Consider the following 22,700-nt stretch of genomic DNA (forward strand, 5'->3'; position numbering starts at 1 on the left):
CATCACCAGCACAGAGGCCTTTGGCCAGAGCCATAGAGAAAACCGAAAAGCTGTGGGAACACTAACTGGAGCCTTTGTCTTCTGATGAGTCTGTCCTGCTACTTTCCGATGGATATCGCTATACTTCTGACCAAGAGCCTTAAAAAGCACAGTAGAATTCTCCCACTTTCTCTTTGCCATCCTGCCGCCTTTCTGCTACTTAACTATGCTGACAATAGAGCTGACGAACCCACCGGAGGAAGGTGAGGGTTTTCCGTACCGCCCCTGACCAGGCCCCAAGGTACCCTTTCTTTCCTCCTGTCACTTTGAAGGAAATGAAAGCTGAGGCTGACATTCTGCCTTAGGATGTGATGGAGAGGGGTGGGGCAGAGGATCTGCTCCTCTTAAAGCAAAGTCCACTTCCACAGAACTTCCGAATTATTTAAATTACCGATAACCACGGGGTTTAGGAATGTGTGGCCTGCTGCTCTCATTTCCACAAGTGAGAGGATAAAGGGTGAGAAGGGAACCACGTTGCCCTTCCCAGAAACAGGACTGGCTACTTTTTAAACTGGTTTCAGCCATTGTTATTGTTTTGGTAACTCTGGTCTTCCAGAGGTTAAAATATCTCTACTTCATTTCCTATGAAAAGGAACGGTACCAAGTGCTGCATATACACAGGGACAGACAGTGGGACACGGACGCACCTGGGCTCATTCGCTTGCCAGTTCTCACACCTGAGCCCAAATCAGGCCTGCGTCTCATTATTTATTTTTCTAGAGTAATTGAGGGACAGAATTGAACTTAGGATACATGTCTTGTTTCAAATGTCCCTGATTCAGGACATTTTATAATGTGTGGGGTATGAGGGAACCCTACGGACCAGTAGTCCTCCTGATGGCATCAGGTGGCAATGCTAAGTGAGCAGAGCTCTGTGGGGACACCAAAGGGCGAGGCCAGGGTACTCCTGGAGCTGCTGTGGCCTGGCTGCCGAGGCTGTAGGAAGCAGGCGTGTCACAGCACTGCTTGACACAGCTACACCGGTTTCCATTTTTCTGTCTGTCTGTTTCTCTTCTCATCTCCATGGAGACGTGGAGTCCTGGGAACCAGTGAGCTCGATGGCATCATGACCATCATGTGTCCGTCTCTGCTCACACATCACGCCTCTGAGATAAAAGTCTCAGAGCAGCTGGGGTTGTCATTTACTCAGAGACTGTCACAGGTGCCAGAGGAGACACACAGCCTCTGAGCTAAGTGCTTGCTTGTAAACTTCCACCCCCATCATCTCTTGAGCCTCTACCTGCACCAGATGTTTCAGGGACAGAGGGACTGACGGGAGATACCCTGGAAAAAGCTGTCACCTTCAGCATTTAGGGACCCTGACACAGAGAAGTGACAGGGATGCGTGGTGTGACAAAGGGTAAAGAAAGGAACAAAGGCAATATGAGGGGATAGCACACCTCCTGGCGCCCCCTTGACCCAGCCCCTCCCGGTGTCCTCCCAGAATGCATTCCAAAGGCCACACATTCAACACAGTGGGGTGTCAGGGCAACAGGCATCCTGGGCCTGCTCACCTCACTGCCACCTGAAATCAGGAGACGAGACCTTGGAAGCCACAGTCAGAGATGAAGGCTCAGACTCCCAGTCCCACCAATAAGTGAGCAAGTGCAGCATCTTCTCCCACTGCAGAGTGCGGTCAGTTAAATGCATCAGTGCCTGGAGAGTTGCACAGGGTCATCCAATCCTCGTGCAGGGACAGGAGACAGAGCCGTGGGCCTACGTGGAGTGAGATATTTGCACGAGGCTCGAACTCTGAAGGGGGATGGAACAGCCTCCCCACCCCCCCAGAGAGGGGCCCAGGGCTTGCTGTGTGCCCAAGCTGCAGGTGGAGGCCAAGAAAATCTCCCAAAGAATAATCACCCAAGTCCCTGCCAAACGTGTGTGTGAACCTGAATTTACCCCCAGAAATCCCCCCACGGAATAAGAAAAAACCTTGTTCAGGACTGAAATGTCCAGATCCCAGCAGATCTCGCACCACCTGTGCTGCAGAGATGCCCGGGGCTGGGCTTGGACCCACACAGGCCACTCCTTGCTGAGGATGCTGGAGAAGAATGGTCATAAGCAGCAGAAGGAAATGAAGCACGAGACAACAACATATACAACAAACAAGAAAACTGGCAGTCCAAAAATACCCCAAATATAAAAATAGAACAACCTGAGAGACTCATACAGTTTAAAAAACAGTATGTTTAACAACACAGAGCATAGCAGAGAAAGAAAATGAATTTACTAATTTTCAAAAGCACTAAATACAACTTTCAGAAATTAAAGAACAAAACAATTGAAAGTACAGATCAATGTGTTGTCAGAAAGTTGTAGTAACTGATGGGGTAGCGCCCACAAAGCAGGCAGAGCACACGGGACCCTTTTCTGCAGACACTGGTGACGGGACTGGCTACGTGGTGATGGCTGCAGAGGGCAGAGCGGCCAGTTGGTGGCCAAACTCTCACCTTTCAGTGCTGATAAGGGCGCCCAACTGCCAAACAAACTGCTTAATTGGGATGAATGCAATAAAATAGATGTTTAGAAAAATGAAATTTAAAAGGTACATAAACTACAAGCCCAAGGCATTTATTACTAGATTCAAATGTTGTACACTTACTTTGGCAAAAGATAGTAAGTTTCTAAATTCCTCACTCTTCTTTTTTTGGCTTATCTCATCTCAGACCAGTAACAAATGTCACAGATGGCAGCGTTCCCGGACAGTGCTTGCCAAACATCAGTGGCCAGTGAAGCACCTGGAGACCTGACCAAAATGCAGGTTTGAGTGGTCAGATTCTGAGTGGTCAGATTCTGTGTTTCTGACCGTCTCCCAGAAAACACTGAGGCTGCAGGTGTGTGGACCTCTTTACCAGCAAGGGACTATCTACAGATTCCCAACAGGTGCCTGTCTGCCACCTGTGGTTGGCGACTGGTAACGACCTTATAGTAAACACAAATGTCCCATCGCCCATTACTCACGAGTCCCAAACCCCTAACCGCCTGAATATATTCCTGCAGCAGGAGGAACAATTACGGAACTGGAGATTGTATTTAGAGAAAAAACTAGAATGAAGCACAGAATGTTAAGTGGACCAAAATATGAAAGAGAAGTTTTTAAAACTCATGAATGAAAAAAGCACTGAGCATAATGGGACTTCCAGAAGCACTGACCAGAACTGGAGAAAAACAATGTCTTTTTGCTAAAGGAATACATCCAGCCTCGAGCAAAATTTTTCTTTAAAAAATCACCTAGACACAGTGTGGTACACCATAAAAAAAAAATCAAACAATGAGAAAATCTTAAAGGAAACAGAGAAGACAGGTTATTTATATAGAGACGATATTTAGACTTAAAAAACACATCTCATCAACAATAAGAGTCCAGAAAACAAGGGAATCTGCAAGAAAATTTAAGAGGAATAGTTTTCAATCTAGAATTTTATGTCCAGCAAAAGTAATCATCCAAAAGTGAGGACAAAATAGACATTTTCAGACAAAGACTGAAAATGCTTATTACTCTTACTACACTTCTCTCTCACACACAAATACACATGCATGTCCATACATGCACACACAGCACACACATGCATACACATGCACACACACGTGTGCACACACACTAAAGCATGTATCTTGCTAAGGAGGGAATTGACCCGACAAAGATGGAGTGGCTAATACAAAAGAGAGTGGTGAGTAGAATATTTAATAAATATACAAGTTAGTCTAAAAAGCAGGCAATTAGGGTGATTTTGGAGCTGAAAGGCATTAAGTTGATAACTGACAAGATGGAGCTTTCTTAACCTGATGAAAGGAAGCAACCAAAAACCTTTGGCAAAACTAATGATGAAAAATTAGAAATATTCTTTTTAAAATCAAGTCAAGAAAAAATGCATCCTATTACCACTTCTACTCAGTACTGACCTGGGAGTCTTCTCAATGCAATAAGAAAAGAAAAAGAAGTATAAACATTAGAAATGAACAAACAAATTTATCAAATGCCACATAGAAAACTTCAAAAAATTAACAAATTATTAGAATTAAGAGATTCAGCAAGGTTGGTGAATACAAGATCAACATATTTTTTAAATGCCCATTCTTATATATCAGCAAAACTAATTAGAAAACACAACTTTTAAGAACAGAAATAGCTTATATAAAACTTATTCAAATAGGTATTACGTGTTATTTCTCTCCTTTTAGACACTGGTATGAATGAATTTTATCAGCCCCTAACCCATGATTTCAGATACTGTTTTCCTCTTTTCCTTTTATTTCCTTCTCTTTCTATCTTTTCTCTCTCTTTTCTTTTTTGTTTGTTTTGTTTTAGCAATGGAAGTTGAAAGCTGCTACTGTGATTCCCCAAAACTAAGACCTAGCCAGACAATCAGCTCTAATGCATCTTAAATTGTCCAGCTAGGTCTTATTTTTGGGGAAACATGGTAGTTGTAAAGATGACCAAGATGTGGCTCATGACCTTCAAGAGACTCAAGTTGGGGAAGGATACAGACCAATGAATTTTTAAAAATAGTAAAACAGTGAGGTTTAAGATGAGAGAAAGAAAGGAAAGAGATAGGAAGAAGAGGAGGCGAGAGGGGGTGAAAGGGGGAAAGAGCACAGCAACTTTAACCAATTGGGAAGAAGAGAAGCCAGGACACTAGAAAATGTTGGGGGTACAGCTTTGTGCTGCACATTTGTTCCTCCGTCTGAGGACAGAAAGATTGTGAGCAAAGTGTATCCTGCATGGCCACAAATAGGCTGTCACAAAACCACCATGTCGGATGCTAATCTGAAGTCCTGTCTCTCTGGGAGGAACTCAGTACATATGAGAGCTCAGAGCCTTGATTCTTATATTTTGGTCCTATTACCAGCCTCTCTATGGCCCGTTTCCTCATCTGTGAAATGAAGGTAATAATGTACCATATATAATTTGAACAGTGCCCAGCACATGGTGTACACTTAAATGGTAGCTTTTACTATCATGACCTTGAAGGAAGGGGCTCTGTCTTGTTCATCATTGGCTCTGGTACCCAGGGAGATGGCACCACTGAGCCCCACAGCACACCTACTACGTAATTCTACTCCACTAAGACTGGGAGACATAGGAGTCCTACCTAATACATGGAAACTATCACAGGGAGGTAGCCAAAATGGGAGAAAAAGAAACATGCCCAAATAAAAGAACAGAACAAAGCTCTAGAAAAACAACTAAACAAAATGGAGACAAGCAATCTACCAGACACAGAGTTCAAAACACTGGTTATGAGGATGCTCAATGATCTCAGGGAGAACTTCAACAAAGAGATAGGAAACATAAAAATGGAGATAGAAAACATAAAAAGGAACCAGTCAAAAATAAAGAATACAATAAATGAAATGAAGAATGCACTAGCAGACTAGATGAAGTAGAGAATCAAATCAGCAATTTGGAAGACAAGGTAGAAGAGAACACCCAATCACCCAATCAGAACAGCAAAAAGAAAAAAAAGTCCAGAAAAATGAAGAGAGTTTAAGGGGTCTCTGGGACAACATCAAGTGTACAACATTCACATTATAGGGGTAACAGAAGGAGGAGAGAGAGCACAAGGGATTGAAAACCTATTTGAAGAAATAATGACTGAAAACTTCCCTAACCTGGTGAAGGAAACAGACATACAAGCCCAGGAAGTGCAGAGAGTTCTAACCAGGATAAACCCAAACAGGCCCACACCAAGACACATTATAATTAAAATGGCAAAGGGTAAAGACAAAGAGAGAGTCCTAAAAGCAGCAAGAGAAAGACAGTTAGTTACCTACAAGGGAGCTCCCATAAGACTGTCAGCTGATTTCTGAACATAAACTTTGCAGTGTGGAAGGGATTGGTATGAAATATTCAAAGTGATGAAAAGCAACGACATACAACTAAGATTGCTCTACCCAGCAAAGATATTATTTAGAATTAAAGGACAGATAAAGAGCTTCCCAGACAAGGAAAAGCTAAAGGAGTTCATCACCAGCAAACCAGTATTACAAGGAATCTTAGAGGAACTTCTTTATGAAGAAGAAAGCAAAAACAAAAAGATAAAAAAATATGAATAATAAAATGGCAACAACTACGTTATCTATCAACAATTACTTTCAATGTAAATGGATTAAATGCTCCAATCAAAAGATAGGGTGGCTGAATCGATAAGAAAACAAGACTCTTACACATGTTGCCTACAGGAGACTCACTTCAGATCGAAAAATACACAGACTTAAAGTAAAAGGATAGAAAAAGATATTTCATAAAATGCAAACAAACAAAAAGCTGCGGTAGTAGTACTTGTATCAGACAAAGTAGACTTTAAAACAAAGGCTACCACAAGAGACAATGAAGGACCCAGTAATCCCACTTCTGGGTATTTATCTGAAGAAACCCAAAGTGCTACTTCAAGGAAACCTGGGCATCCATATGTTCATTGCAGCGTTGATTACCACAGTCAGAATGTGGAGGCGGCCTGGGCGTCCATCCTGGACGGATGAATGGACAAAGAGGAGGTGGTACATATACACAAGGGCATATTGCTCGGCCAGGGAAGGGAATGGGTCCTTGCCATCTGTGCTGACATGGATGGACCGGGAGGGTAGTATGCTGAGTGGAATACGTCAGACAGAGAAAGATGAAATGAGATCTCACTTACATGTGGAATCTAAGAACAAAATTAACAAACAAAACAGGAACAAACTCATAGATACAGAGAACATTTTGATGATTGCCAGATGGGAGTGGGGCTGGGGTGCTGGTGAAAAAGGGGAAGGGATTAAGAAGTACAAATTGGCGGTTACAAATAGTCATAGGATGTAAAATACAGCGCAGGAAATATAGTCAATAATATAGTAACAACTATATTATTCCTGGTGCCTGGTGCCAGCTGGGGACTAGACTTATTGGGGGATCACTTTGGAAGTTATGCATTGTCTAACCACTATGCTGTACACCTGAGACTAATGTAATATTGTGTGTCAAGTATAAAGGGGGGAGGGAAGAGGCCGCTGTAAGCAAGGGGGATAGAGTAGGGAGTGACAGAGGATGCTGGGCATGAGGTCCCAGTCGCCTGCGGTTTAGGGGCACCTGGCAGGAAGGGTGGAGGGGAGAGTTAGTGACTGTTTCCTACTTATGGAAACAAACAGCGCCCTGCCTGTAGGTGAGGCTACTCCTGTGTGCGGGAACCACATGAGTGAGAGTTTAGGAGGAACCTCTGTACCCTCTAGGAACCCCCTTCCTGACTACAAGGCATAAATAGTCCTGCTTGTGGGCAGCTCTGCCCACGGAAAGCTTTGCCTGGGTCTGGGCCCTCTGAGTGAGCAGTCAGCCCTCCCACGCCCAGGTCCTGAGAGCCCGTGTTTCTGCTCCGTCTTCCTACCACTTGCTGTTTAGAGCAGCTGCTTCCAGGACAGGCCGGGTCCTGCTGCAACGTGCCCGAGGGTCACAGCGATGCCCCGGCCTGAGCTGTGGCCTTGGCTGCTTCTTTTTAGGGAGACTCCTGAAAGCCGAGTACATCCTGAGTAGTCTGGTCAGCAGGCGCGGGGCAGCAGGTAAGGGGCCCACAGCCGACTCCACCTGAGAACAACCAGGTGCTGACATCACTGTACTGGTGACCCAGCACCACCTGGGACCGCCCTGCCACGCAGGAGGTGGCCTGGGCCTGCTCCTTTCTTTCTGGCTCCACTTTCTCTGATTAAAAACAAAACGGGCTTCTGACAGTCCCCTGTGTGTTACATGATGAACGACAGTCGTGAAAGCAGGTGACGGGGCTCAGAAGCAGCCTTTAAAAGAACGGTGAGGGGAATAGAGCCTGTGGCCTTATTATTTAAACAGTTTAGAAAATAAATCGTGCTACCTGCTAACTTTCATAAAAACTTATTTTGAAATAGATTTCTTTTGCTATTTAATCCTACATGAAAGGAAACAAGTCCTACGTAATAACTGGGTAACAAATCACTCAGGCCTGCAGACATCTTGTTTGAATTTCCAGACATTTAAGTCAATAGCTTTCCCAGTGAGTGGAATATAATTTCCAGGAGACTTTTAAGGTCCGTTCGCTTGGGTACAAGGTTCCGAGCTCCTTAAAACACTTCCAGGGGGTGGACACTGGAGCACACAGCCCTCAGTTGTGGCCACATCACTACGTACAATACGCACACGTCCCATCTTCTACACACACACACACACACACACACACACACACACACACACACACAGGGATCAAAAGCCAGGGCAAAAATAAAGAGTGCCGAGACCGAACAGTGAGGAGACTGGAACGCTGCGTCAGACTGGTGTTGACCACAGGCAGTCTTCAGGCAGCCCCTCCCAGCCCTTTTGCCCCAGGTCTGGACAGGCTGACATTTACAAAAGAACACACTCATCAAAACCCCCGCCCGGCTTGTGGGAACGCGTACCTGGTCCACCCCCGAAGCACAGCCACACACTGCCCTGCTCTCCCCAGAAAGTCTGTGTGTGAGAGCCAGACCTTCCCGCACTCCCTGGTGTGTGCATGCAGCCAGCAGCGGTCACGTCCAAACTCATCTGGGTGGATGGGATGTGTCCCCTTCCTAGAGACAACCCCACGAAACCAGGAAACTTCCCTGGGGCCTTTGGCAACAGCACTGAGGCTGGGACCCACAGGTGTGGCGCTAGGCCCTAAGAGAAGGGTGTGGGGCTCACATGGAAGAAACAGCCTCTCCCATCTGCACCACGTGACTCACGAAGGCAGCTGTGAAAATAGCTTTATTTCACCACGCTATTCCCGTAATAATTCAAGGCAAAATGTGCTTCTCTTTTCCCCTCTTTTATCTCAGGTACCTGGCTGTAGAGAAACGAGTGACAAGCTCCTGGTGCAGGCGGTCTGCATACAGAGCAGAGGGCAAATTCTGCAAAAGCTAGGTGCACCCCTCATGCCCCCCCCCCGAAAAGAGGATGATGTTTAAGGTCCCAGGTGTGCTGTGGACATTAACAAAACACTTTTCTGGGAGCCAAAGAAACAGGCGTGTGTGTGTGGTGACCGTCAGCCACGGCTCGCGGCACTACTTCTGGCCGCCTCCCGATTCAGCAGGACTCCATGTGCCTGCCGTGCTGACACCTTATCTAAACCCCCCACACCTTACCGGCTCTTCTGCGGAGGTAGTTGTGGGTTTTTCACACAAAGTTTACAGGACCCCAATTATATTTCAAATGCAAATCAAAGTGTTTGAAAATTTAACAGAAGGTGGTAATTATAAATAATGGAGTTCTTGTAAATAATGGAGGTGATGATTTCTGTATTGATGGGAATTAAATATAAAATACATACTAATTCTCAAGGTTCCCCTGTGAAGGGGATCACCCGTGGTGAACCGTGGTGACGCCTGATGGTTGCTGCCAGGCTAATGCCAGTGTCCTGGGGACAGTTCCTACATGTCCTACTTGCTTTATTATTCCAACACCCAGCACAGTACTGGACATACTGAGGGTACTCAAACAGCAGCAGATGAAGGAATAAATGATATCATCGGAGTGATGAATGCTTTGAACCCCACTTATTTCCTTTCAAATTACCACAAAATTCAATTTCCTCACTTGGGACAACTCAATGACAAACTAATGGGGCAACAATTTTAAAAATGAATTCTCATCCATTCAGATGAGAGCGTTCATCCCTTGTCTAGGCTCTTGCCCTTAACAGGAACAGACACTGATACTTCCCGACGGCTTCACCACTCACAGAGTACGTGTGTACATTACGGTCACACAAAATCCTTCGAGGCAGGTAGAGTGAAATGAGAGAAAAATAAGCTGCACCCAGAGAAATGAAGTGACCTCTGCAGTTTGCACGGCCAGTAAGGCAGGGCCTGGGGCAGAAGCAGGTCCTGCCAGCCCAGTGCCCGGCACCTCTGCACCGAAATCCAGATTCTAATATAATTGTCGATATTGCCATTTTTATTCAATACCGAAGGGACGACAGGACCACAGTCAGTCCATGAGTGTGGCAGAAGGACGCACAGCTCTGAGTCTTACCAAAGGCCTTGCTTTTGCTGCTAGACAAACCCAGGAAGGGATTATGTCCCTGGTGTGTGGCCGTTGTCTCCTGCAACTGTATAAAACTGCCATCTCCCTTCCTGCCCTGGACCTCGTGACCCCTTCCCCACAGCATCTCCTCAGGGAGGGACACTTACCGCAGCTCCAATACAATGCCTCTTACTCTGTGTTGCCTGAGCACCTCCTGTGAACAGACACAGGTCCAGGGTGGGCTCCCGGGTCCTGAACCGTGCCTGGCATGCGGAGGCACTCAGTACACGACTTCAGAACGAATGAATGAATGAGTCTTAACTGCTGTGAAATCATATATGAAAGGGCTCTTTGCCAAGAACAATTCAGAAATCATCAGTTAACCTGGCTGCAAAATGTGTGCAGTTCCTGTGAACAAAGGAATCCGTGAGACCCCTTTGCGTGGGCAGGCGCGTCCTCACCGGTGTGGCCTCCCTGACATGGCGAGGGGCCTGTGACCCTCGCTCCTTCCCTTACTGCCCTGAACCGGTCACGAGGAGGGGCAGGCCTTTCAGAGCCCGTCTCTCGCTGGAGGGTGAACAGTGGCCGGCAGCTCACGTGGCCTCTGCTTCCTCGCAGGGACTGCTGAGTGAGTCTGAGCACCGTTTGCTGTCGGCTGCGGAGCTGCCTGCAAGCTAGCAGCTGCCTGCAGCCCATACGCACCCCTCTTCGTGCTCACAGCCATGGTAAGCGCAGGGGGACATTAGACCCTCGGGTGGACGCAGGGGAGGACCTCAGGCAGCAGGCGTCACGTCAAGCATCCAGATCTGGTGGGGGCTGCCTGCCGTCAGCCTGGGGACACGAACGTCTGCTCTCCATATGCGAGTCACCAGGAGCTGTTTCAAACTGCGTGCTCCTGGGCTCTTAACCCTGGGACTGGCTCCCAGAAGCCTTGAATTTGGAAACAATGCGCAATTTGGAAATAACGTGCCTGTGGCTCAGAGGCAGGGACAGGTTGGGAACCCTTGCTCTGCATTCCTACCACTGATAAATGCACACTGTTTACGTGGAGCAGCCTTATGTGCACAGAGAAATCGCTGTGCCATCACTGTTCACTGTTTGCTCAAACTAACAACAGTAACAAATGTATCCTCTCGGATGAAACAGTGTCAAGGCGACAGCAGGATGGCAGTTAAAGCTAATTTCTTACGCGGCCCGCCAGCCAGTCACACACCCGAAAGACCTCAGGTTCTTAAGTCCACGTTTGTATATTTTTCTCAGAACATTTGTGGCACATACCCGCTGTCACATAGTGTTTATTTTTCTATACTATTTCTAATGACTGTCCTCTAGGCACTAGAAACTTGTCCTGTTTCACCTCCAGTTTTCAGTTCAATGCTAGTTTTGTGTTTGGTGTTTTCTCCAGAATATCCGTGGCACATGCCTGCTGTCACATGGAAGTTCTAATGACTGTCCTCCAGGAAGAAAAAGTGTGTGTGTGTGTGTGACGCCAAAGAGGCCTTTGAAATTGGCCTCCTCACCAAGAGACACGACGAGCCAGTTGCTGGAAAACAGGAGCTCCGCAGTTTTCTCACAGCTGCGCACCGAAGGCTCCATGGGGACATGGGGGCCGCCCGCAGGGGGCTGTGGGGAAGCTGACCGCGGTCAGCGCTCCGGCAGGACGGCCGAGCCGCGCGCGCTGCAGCCTGATGACCTGGGCAGCTGCTGGCCACGGGCTGCCCCGGAGGCGGAGGACGCGGCGTCTTTCCGTCCAGCCGCCTCCCGGCCCACGGTCAGTACAGGCCCCGCTCCGCTTTGCGCTGCGCAGAGCAATGCGCGCCTCCCTCCGTCGCGCGTGTCCTGGGACGCGCCGTAAGGACCCACAAGGCCGTCAGGGAGGCAGGAACCTTGGAGGGCCATCGGAGGTCGGGAAGCCACGCGGCCGGGCGGCTGCCCGGGAACCAGCCGACCTCCTGCACCCGCGGCCCAAGGGCGTCACGTCAGCCGGGGATGGTCAGGCGCCCCTCTCCGCACAATGAGCCACTACGTCCTGCGCAGGACGGCCCAGGTCACCTCCTGCAGCAGTCACTGCGTCCGAGTCAGCTTAGAAATGATACAGAAGCTACAAAGAAAACAAAAGGCGGCCCCTCAGCCCAGAGGACCACTTATTAATGGCCCGCAAGGGACTAAAGAAGTGTCTGAATGAAAAACACCACTGCAAACTGCTTTTCAGCAGAAACTAACTAGGTGGTTTGCGAGGCCGGCTCCTGAAGTAGTAGTTCTCAGTCTTGGCGCCAGATGGAACCCGGGGGCTCTTTTAGACCTCCAGTGCCCCACCCCAGAGATTCGGTCTGGCCGGAGGTTGAGAACTGCTGCTTCACAGCATCCTAATGCTTTGCCTGCCATCTTGAATGCAGACTGAAATACGGATCAGGTTACCCAGAGAAGCACAATTTTTACTCGAGGGTTTCCCTATTTCCCGAGGGATTCTGCAGGCTGAGAAGCGCATTTCTCAGGCTGCTGCTGCGTCTGAGTGCTGATGTGTGGACGGCCACGAGGGAGACGGGAAGTCTCATGCTGATGGGTCTGAACGAGCTACACTGTCTCCTTGCCTCTTCCTCCATCCTGCCATCCCTGTCACTGAACCTCTGCTCCCCGCTTCTCTGACTGGGCCTCCCAACCCCAGACCTGTGGGCTTATCTTAGTTTAATTATTTCCTCTCTCAGTCTCTCATTCACCCAGGGCCCTGGTCACGTCATTGTAACTGTGTCCCAAAATGCTGCATTACTTCCTCAGTGTTCACGTTGGTTTTTCTCCTTAGAGATGCTTTCTTGCCAGCACTGTTCTCCCTTCTTTAAGGTGGAGACAGTCCTTACTTTTCCAGTAATCTTTTCCTTTTCCAGCTGAGTTTGCAGTTTTGTACAGTAGCTATGTTTTCTCAAGTAATTCCTGGACTTTCTGAACTTACACAAATGAGACAAAATTAGAGTGTCTTTACATGTGGAATCTGGGCCCTGGACTTACCGGGAACCTCTGAGGTGAAATTATTGGATGTGTTTCTGTCTGCGTGACACAGCGTGGGTGTAGCCTCTGTCCCCTGCAGCCCCAGATAATTGGAAGAAGATGCAAGCAGGTAGCCACTGTCCAAGATGGTCTCTGGGCTCTGCTGTTTAAAAAGTTTTCTGCCCCACTGCTTTCAGACAGAAACCCTGGCCTTATCTTAATCCCTTGCCATTACAAATAAGAGGTTCTGTCAATCAAAGGCTATTCTTCATTATATTGGTAAAAATCCACTTTCTTATTGTACTTCACTAACTTCCCATTAGTAGCCATAGAAGGGGCTAAAATTTGAGAAATGCATAAAAAAATTGAAGGTTTTAGATAAACTGGATTAGGACCTGTGTTACTTCAACTTTATTCATGAATTGTGACAGCCTTTAGAAAATGGAATCCATTTTTATCTTTTTTTCCAGATGCTCTTTTGTTGAAATATTCTAAGAAATCTGAATTGTGGACAGTTCAGTAAACTGCTGTTATATTTGGGGGGCTACCTGAACGTGAAGAAGAAAGGCAGACAAAGAAATGCGATGTGGGTTCATTATCTTCACCAAGAAGAGACTCTGGGCGGGTGTTGCTTGGAAACATCGAGGTCACTAATGCAAAACAGGCTGATTTCCTTTCTGCTGACACAGCCTAACCCCCATCCACGGTTCTGCTCTCTGTGGTTTCAGTTGCCCCTGGTCAACCGTCGTCAGAAAATTCCAGAGAGAAATAATTCATATGTTTTAAATTGCATGCCATTCTGAGCGGCGTGATGAAACCTCACGCTACCCCACTCTGTCCCCCCGAGACGTGATTCAGCTCTTTGCCCAGCGTGTCCCTTCCCGCCTTCTGGACACGTTGTAGCCATCTCGGTGATCAGATAGACGGTCATGTTTATGTTCAGGTCGCCCGTATTTTCTCAGTAATGCCACATTCACATACCTTCCATTACAGTGTATTGCTATTATTCTATTTTACTGTTAGTTATTGTTGTTAGCCTTTTACTGTGCCTAACTTATTAATTAAACTTCATCACAGGTGTGTGCATGTAGGAAAAATCACAGTATATACAGGGTTTGATGCTGTTCCTGGTTTCAGGAGTCCACTGGGGTTCTTGGAACATGTGCCCCCCCCCAAAAGAGACGACCTTAATTATATATGAGATTTTGAAAAGGCTGAAAAAATTGGCCAAAATGTATGTGTTTGGATTTCTACTCCTCCCTCTTCCTCATTACTTAATTGGTGACAGTTACCACATATTGACCAACGTTGCCAGCGGTTTGGCATATATGCATAACCCCAAACCCATTAGGAAAACATTAGTACCCCAATCGAAAGATCAGAAAAATGGACTTTCTGCCACATGGCAGGACAGAGAACATTATATTCTAACTAAAATGCTAGAAAAAGTCAGTGAAACTATATTAAACTATGAAAGCCACACTTTGAAGTGAGTGAATGAGCTTGTACAAAAGGCAGAAAGACCTCTGCGGCCAGAGATGACACATATCAAGGTAGATAAGCGAATGTGACCCCTAAGATGCCCCCACCACAGCTGTGGGTAAAGTAGGATGAGGGAGAAGCTGGTGACAAAAGTTCTGGTGGGTGTGCACAAGTTAGGGACCAGTCCCATGAACGAGGACCCAGGAATGGCTGCATATTTTACAAATCCCACCCCACTGAGGCAAAAGCCTGGAAAAGATTCCTTTGGCCCTTCATGACAACTTTAAGCAAAAATTTGCCCCAAGAAATCAGTGATCACAGATAGTCCTTGTTGGGCTTGAAGCCTAACTTTACACCATTTGTGTATTTTTAAAGACCTGTATGTCAAGACTTTTAAGTAAGCCCTGTTCTTACCCAAATCCAAATAATATAAAAGATAAATAGGAAGAGAGAGAGAATGGGTGACTCTTAGACAGTAGAGAGAATTTATGGATGGGAAATATTAAGAAATTTGCCCTAATCACATGTTTACGTGGTGCAGCCACGTGCTGTGGGGGGAACTGTGTCCCCTGAAGTTCCCATGTTGAGTCCTAATCCCCAGGATTTCAGATGTGACCTTGTTTGGAAATAGAGCGGTTGCAGATGTAACTGGTTAGGACGAGGTCACACGGGAGCAGGTGGCCCCAATCTACGACAGCGTCCTTGTAAGAGGGGATCCTGGACACAGACATGCCCGGGGAGAGGGTCAGGCAGAGACTGAAGCCCGGCTGCCCCCGCGCCTCAGAGGGAGCTGGCCCACGGACACCGGGGCCGTGGACTTCCAGGCCCCAGAGCTGGGAGACAGTCACTTCGGGGTGTTTAAGACAATGGGTGGCACTTGCTTACGGCAGCCCTAGGGAATGAAGACACCGCGCAGAGCGATCTAGATGGGAGATAAACGAGGGTCAGACACACAGAAGATGACGGCGGCCCAACACGCGTCTGACCAGCAGCAGCAAATAGAGAAGAATTACTCTTTGAGGAGATCATTTCTGATAACTTTCCAAAATTGCCAAAATACATTGCTTTTTAGATACAGACGGCCCCTGACGGATGATTAGACCGCCGTTTCCCCCTTCCCGACGGCGGGGACCAGCGGGGCCAGCTCCGCCGGCTGATGGGGGCCGTGGGCCCTGGAAGTCCCGGAGCGTCTGTGGGTCTCGGTGGGATGGGAAAGGGAGGCGGGAAGGCCCGGGAGGGCGGGCGGAGGGGGCAGTCAGGCCCCCTGCACAGAGGAAGCGCACAGCGCCAGGGACGAGCCACAATCTTAAAAGCAGCGACCTCACCGCTGACAACTGGCTGCGAAACACCGACCCCGAACAACCGCACGAGCGCCCCCGGCTGCAGGCCCCGGACCCCGGGGACCCGGTGCCAGCCCCGGGGGACTCGCCGCCCGTTCTCAAGCGGCTCGGCCTCTGCCACCCAGACGCGTCCCCGGGACAGCGGCGCGGGAGGGGCGCCGGCGACAGCCCCACAGGCCTGGTCCCGCGCGGTGCTCACGGCCCTTCTGACCCTCAGGAGCCCGAAGGCCAAGCTGCCGCCGACCCGGTTCCGTTCGTGGACTCAGAAGTGTCTGGAGAGCGCCCACACTGGCTGCGGTCTGCGCCTCTGCCGGGTCCCCGTGGTCGCTGGAGGTCACTCTGGACCCGTGAATTACCGTAAGCGGCAGGCGCTTATGACGAGTGGAACCGGGTCAGAACGCGGGGGCAGGGCTCCGGTTGTTCCTCGGCCCCCTCCCCGCCGCTGTGACCTCATTGCCCACAGTGCCCATCAGTGCCCACAGTGCCCATCAGTGCCCATCAGTGCCCATCAGTGCCAACAGTGCCCATCAGTGCCCATCAGTGCCCACAGTGCCCATCAGTGCCCATCAGTGCCCACAGTGCCCATCAGTGCCCACAGTGCCCATCAGTGCCCACAGTGCCCACAGTGCCCATCAGTGCCCATCAGTGCCCATCAGTGCCCATCAGTGCCCATCAGTGCCCACAGTGCCCACTGAGCCTCGCGCCCCCGGCCCCAGGACCCGCACAGTGTGCGCGCAGCAGGCGCCGCGGGACGACAGGAGTTTGCAGAGAGGAAGTGACGGCGACAGGAGCGGGCTGCAGATGGCTTAGCCCCGCCGCCCGCCCTCTCCGTCCAAGCCAAGGAGCCGCCGAACCGCCAGTTAGCCGGTTTGACAGTCAGGTGGCTCTGGGTCAGGTCAGTCGGGACTCTCCAGAACCAACGGGACGTGCACGCAGAGCCCACGCTGATGATCCGAGAGGCCTCAGGTCCGCCCTGGGCAGGCTGGAGCCCGACCGGGAAGCCCCAGGGCTGCAGTGCCAGTCGGAGGCAGGGAAAGACCTCATCCCAGCTCCGCCACAGGCGGATGAGACGGTCAGACGTCTGGTTCTGTTCGGGCCGGCAAGTGACTGGATGAGGCCCCCACACTGCGAGGGTCTCTGCTCTACTCAGCCACCGATTCCAATGCTAAACGCACCAAAGAGCGTGCCCACAGAACACCCAGCGTACTTGACCAAATGTCTGGGTCCCGTGGTCCACTCAAGATGACACTAAATCAACCCTCAGTCGGCTGGCCTGCATGGTGTCCCACTGTTCAGGTGGCTCTAACAAAATTATTTGAGCTAAATCAGGATAGTTAACATTGATGGTCTAGGGCAGAGACTGACCACCATCTTTCAAACTTTCTTGCGTCCCTGTGGTCTCGCCCTTCTCCCTGTGCTGTACGTACGGTCACCATCGTGTTTCTCTGTGTGGTTGTCCTCTGTCTGCAGATATGTTGGGAAAGACTGCAGGAACTGAAGGGGCTCCGGTGCCACTCGGCCGACGTGCAGCGGCGCGTGACCGCACAGCGCTGCGTCTCAGAATTCAACAAGAGGCTGCATGAGCAGCAGACCCCAACACAGATATTCTACATCCCCTCTGTGGTGCTGCTGGTAAGAGGGAGCACGCCTATACATGTGAGGCAGCTGAGATTTCCGTCGCCAACCTGCCTCCCAGCTTGCACCATCATTCTGGGAAAATTCAGTCCACTCAGGCCCGGTCTCCTATCACCCTATCCACCTGCGGCACCCGCTTAGACAGACGTGGGGGCTGTGACCCTCTGTGCCCTGAGTGCCTGCTGACATTCAGGCCCCACAGGCCATGTTAGCACTTGGAGTCTTGTCTGCGTACTTTCAGAGAGAGAAAAAGGACTGCAGCGATCATATCTAATACACCTTATCTCCTCAACATGACACGAGTCCCATGTCACATCTGTCAACCCCCAAGCCTGCCAACAAGCTATTACGAGCCATACCTTGAAAACACCTGTAATGAGGAAAAATAATCATTACATTTTTACTTTCTAATAAATCTGTTAGGAACTTCTTAGATTTAGCCCAAAACTGTTTTCCTCTAATTTCTATCCATGAATTAAGCTCTGTCTGCCAGAACCACTGAGGCTAATCTCTTCACGAAGATATGTCTTTACATATAGGAAGGCAACCATCCCCACCTACTTTTGTCTTCTCTGGATAGGAAAACCTTGCTTCCCCAAAGACCCTTAGCTCATTCACACTTCCAGGGTTGTTTTTCACTTTGGCCAGAGATATTTTTAGACCCATATTTTCCTCACAATAATAGCTATCAGTAGTTCGCACTTTCCTTAGGCCAAGCACCATACCAGACATTTGACATCAACTCGGACCTTTGAAAGGACTTGACACAGTAGGTCACACACAGAAGGCTGGTGCTGAGACCCCCCCACAGCCCCAGGGCACGATGTGCCCACCCACCCTGGCAAGCTCGCCCTGAGGACGGGTCACAACCCAGCTTCAGATTGATGTGAGCATTTTCACAAAAGAAGAATAACTTCAGATTCTCTTATAAGGCCATACAATGCTAAGCACATCCCATGCATTTTCTCATGGAATCCTTACAAGAATCCTCTAAGGTCGCCCTTCTACCTGCTTTACAAAGAAGGGAACCAAACTCTAGAGAAGTACCAGAACTCCCACGTGGCAAAGCTGGGGTTCAGAGCAAGATCTACCTGAGCCACAAGGCCCTGCCGTCCCCTTAGGTTCCACGGCCTCCGCTTCTATTGTTCAGACTTTAGAGGGCAAAACAATAAAGGGTTGCATCAGTGTGGAACCTTACATACTGGGAGAATTTGTAAAACTGTCAAATAACACGAAAGTGGTGGAAACAGAATACAAAGCCACAGACTATGGCCTGGCCTACGGCCATTTTTCTTACGAGGTCTCCGGTCACAGAGGTGTCGTGGTCGTTACAAGGTACGTGGCACTGGGGCTGCTTCTGGTTTTATTTAGATGTGAGTGTGAGGTTTGCAACGAGCTCTACCAACCCCTCCTCACTGGACTGTCCAGTGCCATGGCCACTATTTGGAATTAGTCGATTTTATTCTATAGCCATGTAGATACCTGAAAAAAACTAAAGCTCCTGTCAAATAATCAATGAAAAGATGGGCTCACAATTGCTGGCTCAATTCTGGAGCAAATCCACACCAGCTCTTGAGTGTCACACAGGTGGACTTGAGTGACGCAGGTCCCTTAACATGGAATGTTTCAGTGCAAGGACACCCCCACGTCCTTTGCTCCAGCCTCTGCCTTTATTCCCAGGGCAATACTGGGGCCATGACTGGGGTTGCTGGGGGACAGACGGCTGCGTGCATGTGACTCTGACTCCTCCATTTCCTGCATTTGTATCCGAATCTTGTTTCAGTTTATCTGGTATATTGTGTATTAGAATTGTTAGCCAACACTCTGCACCTCCTTTAAATAATAACTAAGGTTATTATCATTATTTCTACTAATGATTCTATAATCATCCGCCAGCATCTTGTCTGACCCCTCCCCCAGCCGTTACTGTCACTCTGTCACGTCATGTTTTACAGTTGTCTTGTTTATTAATCCACCCCACTTTAGAAGAATGTCAGCTCCAGGAGTACAGGTTTTTGACAAACTTGTCCATTTCCGCAACCCCAGTGCCCAAAACAGTGTTTTATGCACTTTGTGCCCTTGGTAAATATTTGTTAAACCTACAAATACACAAATTAATGAAGAAGGCACTAAAGAAACTTCTGGATCATGAGCGTTCACTCCTGTGAGTAATTACACGAAGTGCTTTTGATTGCTCTCAAATTCCTTGAAAACTGGTGGTTTGGGTAAGTCACAGATGACAAATTATCCAATATTTCATTGTCCTTCTGAGAAACAATAATTGGAATACACAGCACCACGTCCCTTAGCGGAAATTTTAAACACAAAACATGGGATGACCGAGATTTGAGTGTCTCTAAACCAATGCATTTTTTCTGAAACTCCTTGCTGACTTTCTGGAGGATTTCGTTCTCAGACCATCTGTTTCTCTCCTAGGTTGGGTGACTGGTAACGGAAAAGGGCTCATCTACCTCACAGATCCCCAGATTCACTCTGTTGATCAGAAAGATGTCACCTCCAATTTTGGAAAAAGGGGAATTTTCCACTTCTTCAATAACCATCACAAGGAATGTAATGAAATATGCCGTCGTCTTTCTCTGACAAGACCTTCAATTGAGAAACTAAATAACCCATAGACTGTACTGTGGCTGCGACAGTAGTGGGGGGTCTGTGACAGCAGTGGGGGGCTGTGACACTGTAATGGGGGGGCTGTCACAGTAATGGGGGGCTGTGACAGTAGTGGGGGGGTGGTGACAGTAGTGGGGGTCTGTGACAGCAGTGGGGGGCTGTGACACTGTAATGGGGGGGCTGTCACAGTAATGGGTGGCTGTGACAGTAGTGGGGGGGTGGTGACAGTAGTGGGGGTCTGTGACAGCAGTGGGGGGCTGTGACAGTGTAGTGGGGGGCTATAGTGTAAAGGGGCTTTAGTGTAGGGCGGGCTGTAGTGTATGGGGGTGGTGACAGCCTATGCTGCTCTCCAGTGTTACATTGTCCTTCCAGACACATGCACGACACAGCCTAGTCCCTACGGGCTTAGGTGGGTGTGGCTGATTCTGGCCAGTGATTTCTCAGAGTGCTGACCAGTATCACTTCCAGGCCCATGTTCAAATGCTGGGGCAAGACCCCAGCATCTCTGTCCCTTTGCCACAATTACTAAGAGCACCAGTGCTGCCATGAGGACAACTGGGGAAAAACCCCTGACCTGTGATGGGCGAAAGGTGACAAACTTCCGTGGCTCAAGTCACCGAGATTTGTGGGCTTTCTCTCCATCTATCAAGACTGATACTATTGGTGTTTTGCTTACTGATTTAGAAGTTCTTTGTATATATTTAAGAATTTGGGATTTGTGATACAAGTTCCAGTTTTTTCTGTTTATCTTTTCACACCTGACTTTGTGTGAAATGTTCTTCCATACAGATTTGTTTTGCATAGTTGAATTCATCAGTTTTTATTTTATGGCTTCTAGGTTCGTGTCTTCTGTGCATGTCCCCTGCTCTGGGCTTCTGGGTTGTGAACTCCTCCCCCCACCACACACACACACTCACTCCCAGTGCGCTCACATCTGGGAGAGTGTGGGGACACGTTTCAGTGGCCACCACAGTCCGCGCCTGACCACAGACATCTGCTGTCTGGGTTTGGGGCAGCCCCTCTGTGATGTAACGTACTAGCAACCCAAGGGGGGCCATGGGAACCCCGATTTATGGCCTTTCAGACAGAAGTACAGGTGTCAAGCTGGGACTTAGGAGCTGTGTTGTGGGCCTGTGGGCTCTGATGCTGACCCCAGGTAGAGGGGTCAGCCCTGAGGTGAGCTGTGGGACTTCCCGCTGGTGTCAGCTGTGCTGAGGGCAGTAGAGGCATCTGTGAGCACAGAAGGGATGACAGAATTAGCAGCCACCACATCGCACGCACCCTTCAGTGAAATAATGGACCTGGGCAAAAATCACCCATAGTTGCTCAGCAGGGAGGACAGCATTGCATGGGGCCCTTTCGAATGGACAGGCCCTGTCGGCTGGTGCTGCTTGTACCTTAACAGCCCTGAGAATGGGGCAGTGAGCCAGTGACAAAACCACATTTGGGGGATGATTAGGGATTTTTAGTGTGAACTAGCTGTTAGATAAAATTAGTGAAGTGCTATGTTAAACTTTTCTGATTTCCTCCCCATTCTTTAATGTTTATTTCTCACAGTAAAATGGATACTGGAAAATTTTCAAGTAATTTTTAGCAGACTCATTATCATTTTTATACATTGAACTAAGTAATTGATCGTAATTTTAATTTTTTGCATGTTGTGTTGTAAAATGACAATATTTAAAAAGGTGAGTGTCGGGAGTCGAGTCCAGTTTAAGGAGACAATTCTTGGCCCTTCAGACATCAGAAATCCCAGGCTTCTGTTACCGTCTCTCAGCAACGCTGTTGCTGTGAAGATGATATGTGCCCTCCGTGGTTTGGAGGCACACGTCCTCGGCCTGAACAGCTCCATACAAACTAGGTGTAAAGTGTAAGGAGCAAGAGAGAGTGGGAGAAACAAACAGATCTCTCTGTTATGGGGCCCAGTCCTCCAGTGAGGGAGCTCTGCAGCTGCAGGACGGGAAAAATGCTTCCGGAGCACTAATGCCAGTGCGAATAATCCTTTCTCGAACGCCCCAGCTTTGTCAGGTGAATGCAGGCCGGGCCCTCAGACTTGCCGTCCCCACTGCACACTCTGTCTGTCCCCTCAGGGTACGCAGCATCTTGACTGTTGAAAGAGAACAAGTAATCCATCATTGAACCAGGGAGTGCCTCTCTATAGAAAACTGAAATCAGCTGTGACACTGCTCAGCCCTCCTGTTTCGCAGATTAAAATGATACATGGCAGCTCACGTGTCATGTGGAAGATTAACTCGGTCATCTTGTTCTGTGGCCCAGACAAAAGAACTCCCCTCAAGCAGTAAAGTGGGAACTCTACAGAAGCCGGAAAAGTTGGACTCAACTGTCCAGTGTAAAACAGAGAATTTAACAAGAAAACAGAAAAAGACTGTTACTCTCCATCGTCGCCGCCTCAGAGCTGGGACGCACAGAGAGCCGCCCTGAAGTCTGTACAAGACACTGCCCCTGGAGGTGCCATTTCGTCACCAGAGATGGGCACGGAGCTATTGTGACCGCCTTCGCGACTGATTTGAACGTGGCACAGTCACCAGGCAGCTGCACCCCAGGGGCTCGCAACAGGATGGGGATGGTGGCCGTGTGTCCTGCAGCCC

General features: G+C 48.7%; 1 protein-coding gene across 1 annotated transcript in view; it reads left to right on the forward strand.

Annotated features, from left to right (window-relative positions):
* ALPK1 (alpha kinase 1) overlaps nt 1-20,099 on the forward strand; it is a gene marked incomplete at both ends in the record, with an annotated part of 42,025 nt that extends 21,926 nt beyond the window's left edge. The window contains 15 exon segments of the mRNA XM_081076478.1: nt 7,516-7,575; nt 8,839-8,848; nt 8,850-8,961; nt 10,643-10,687; nt 10,690-10,749; nt 11,430-11,510; nt 11,513-11,588; nt 11,684-12,016; nt 13,477-13,526; nt 13,528-13,631; nt 17,299-17,312; nt 17,315-17,460; nt 18,614-18,789; nt 18,791-18,798; nt 19,900-20,099. Of these exon segments, the coding sequence (XP_080932604.1) occupies nt 7,516-7,575; nt 8,839-8,848; nt 8,850-8,961; nt 10,643-10,687; nt 10,690-10,749; nt 11,430-11,510; nt 11,513-11,588; nt 11,684-12,016; nt 13,477-13,526; nt 13,528-13,631; nt 17,299-17,312; nt 17,315-17,460; nt 18,614-18,789; nt 18,791-18,798; nt 19,900-20,099 (1,475 nt within the window).
* Between the last annotated feature and the right edge of the window lie 2,601 nt (nt 20,100-22,700).

Source organism: Rhinolophus hipposideros, assembly GCF_964194185.1.
Source record: "Rhinolophus hipposideros genome assembly, chromosome: 16".
Taxonomy (NCBI): domain Eukaryota; kingdom Metazoa; phylum Chordata; class Mammalia; order Chiroptera; family Rhinolophidae; genus Rhinolophus; species Rhinolophus hipposideros.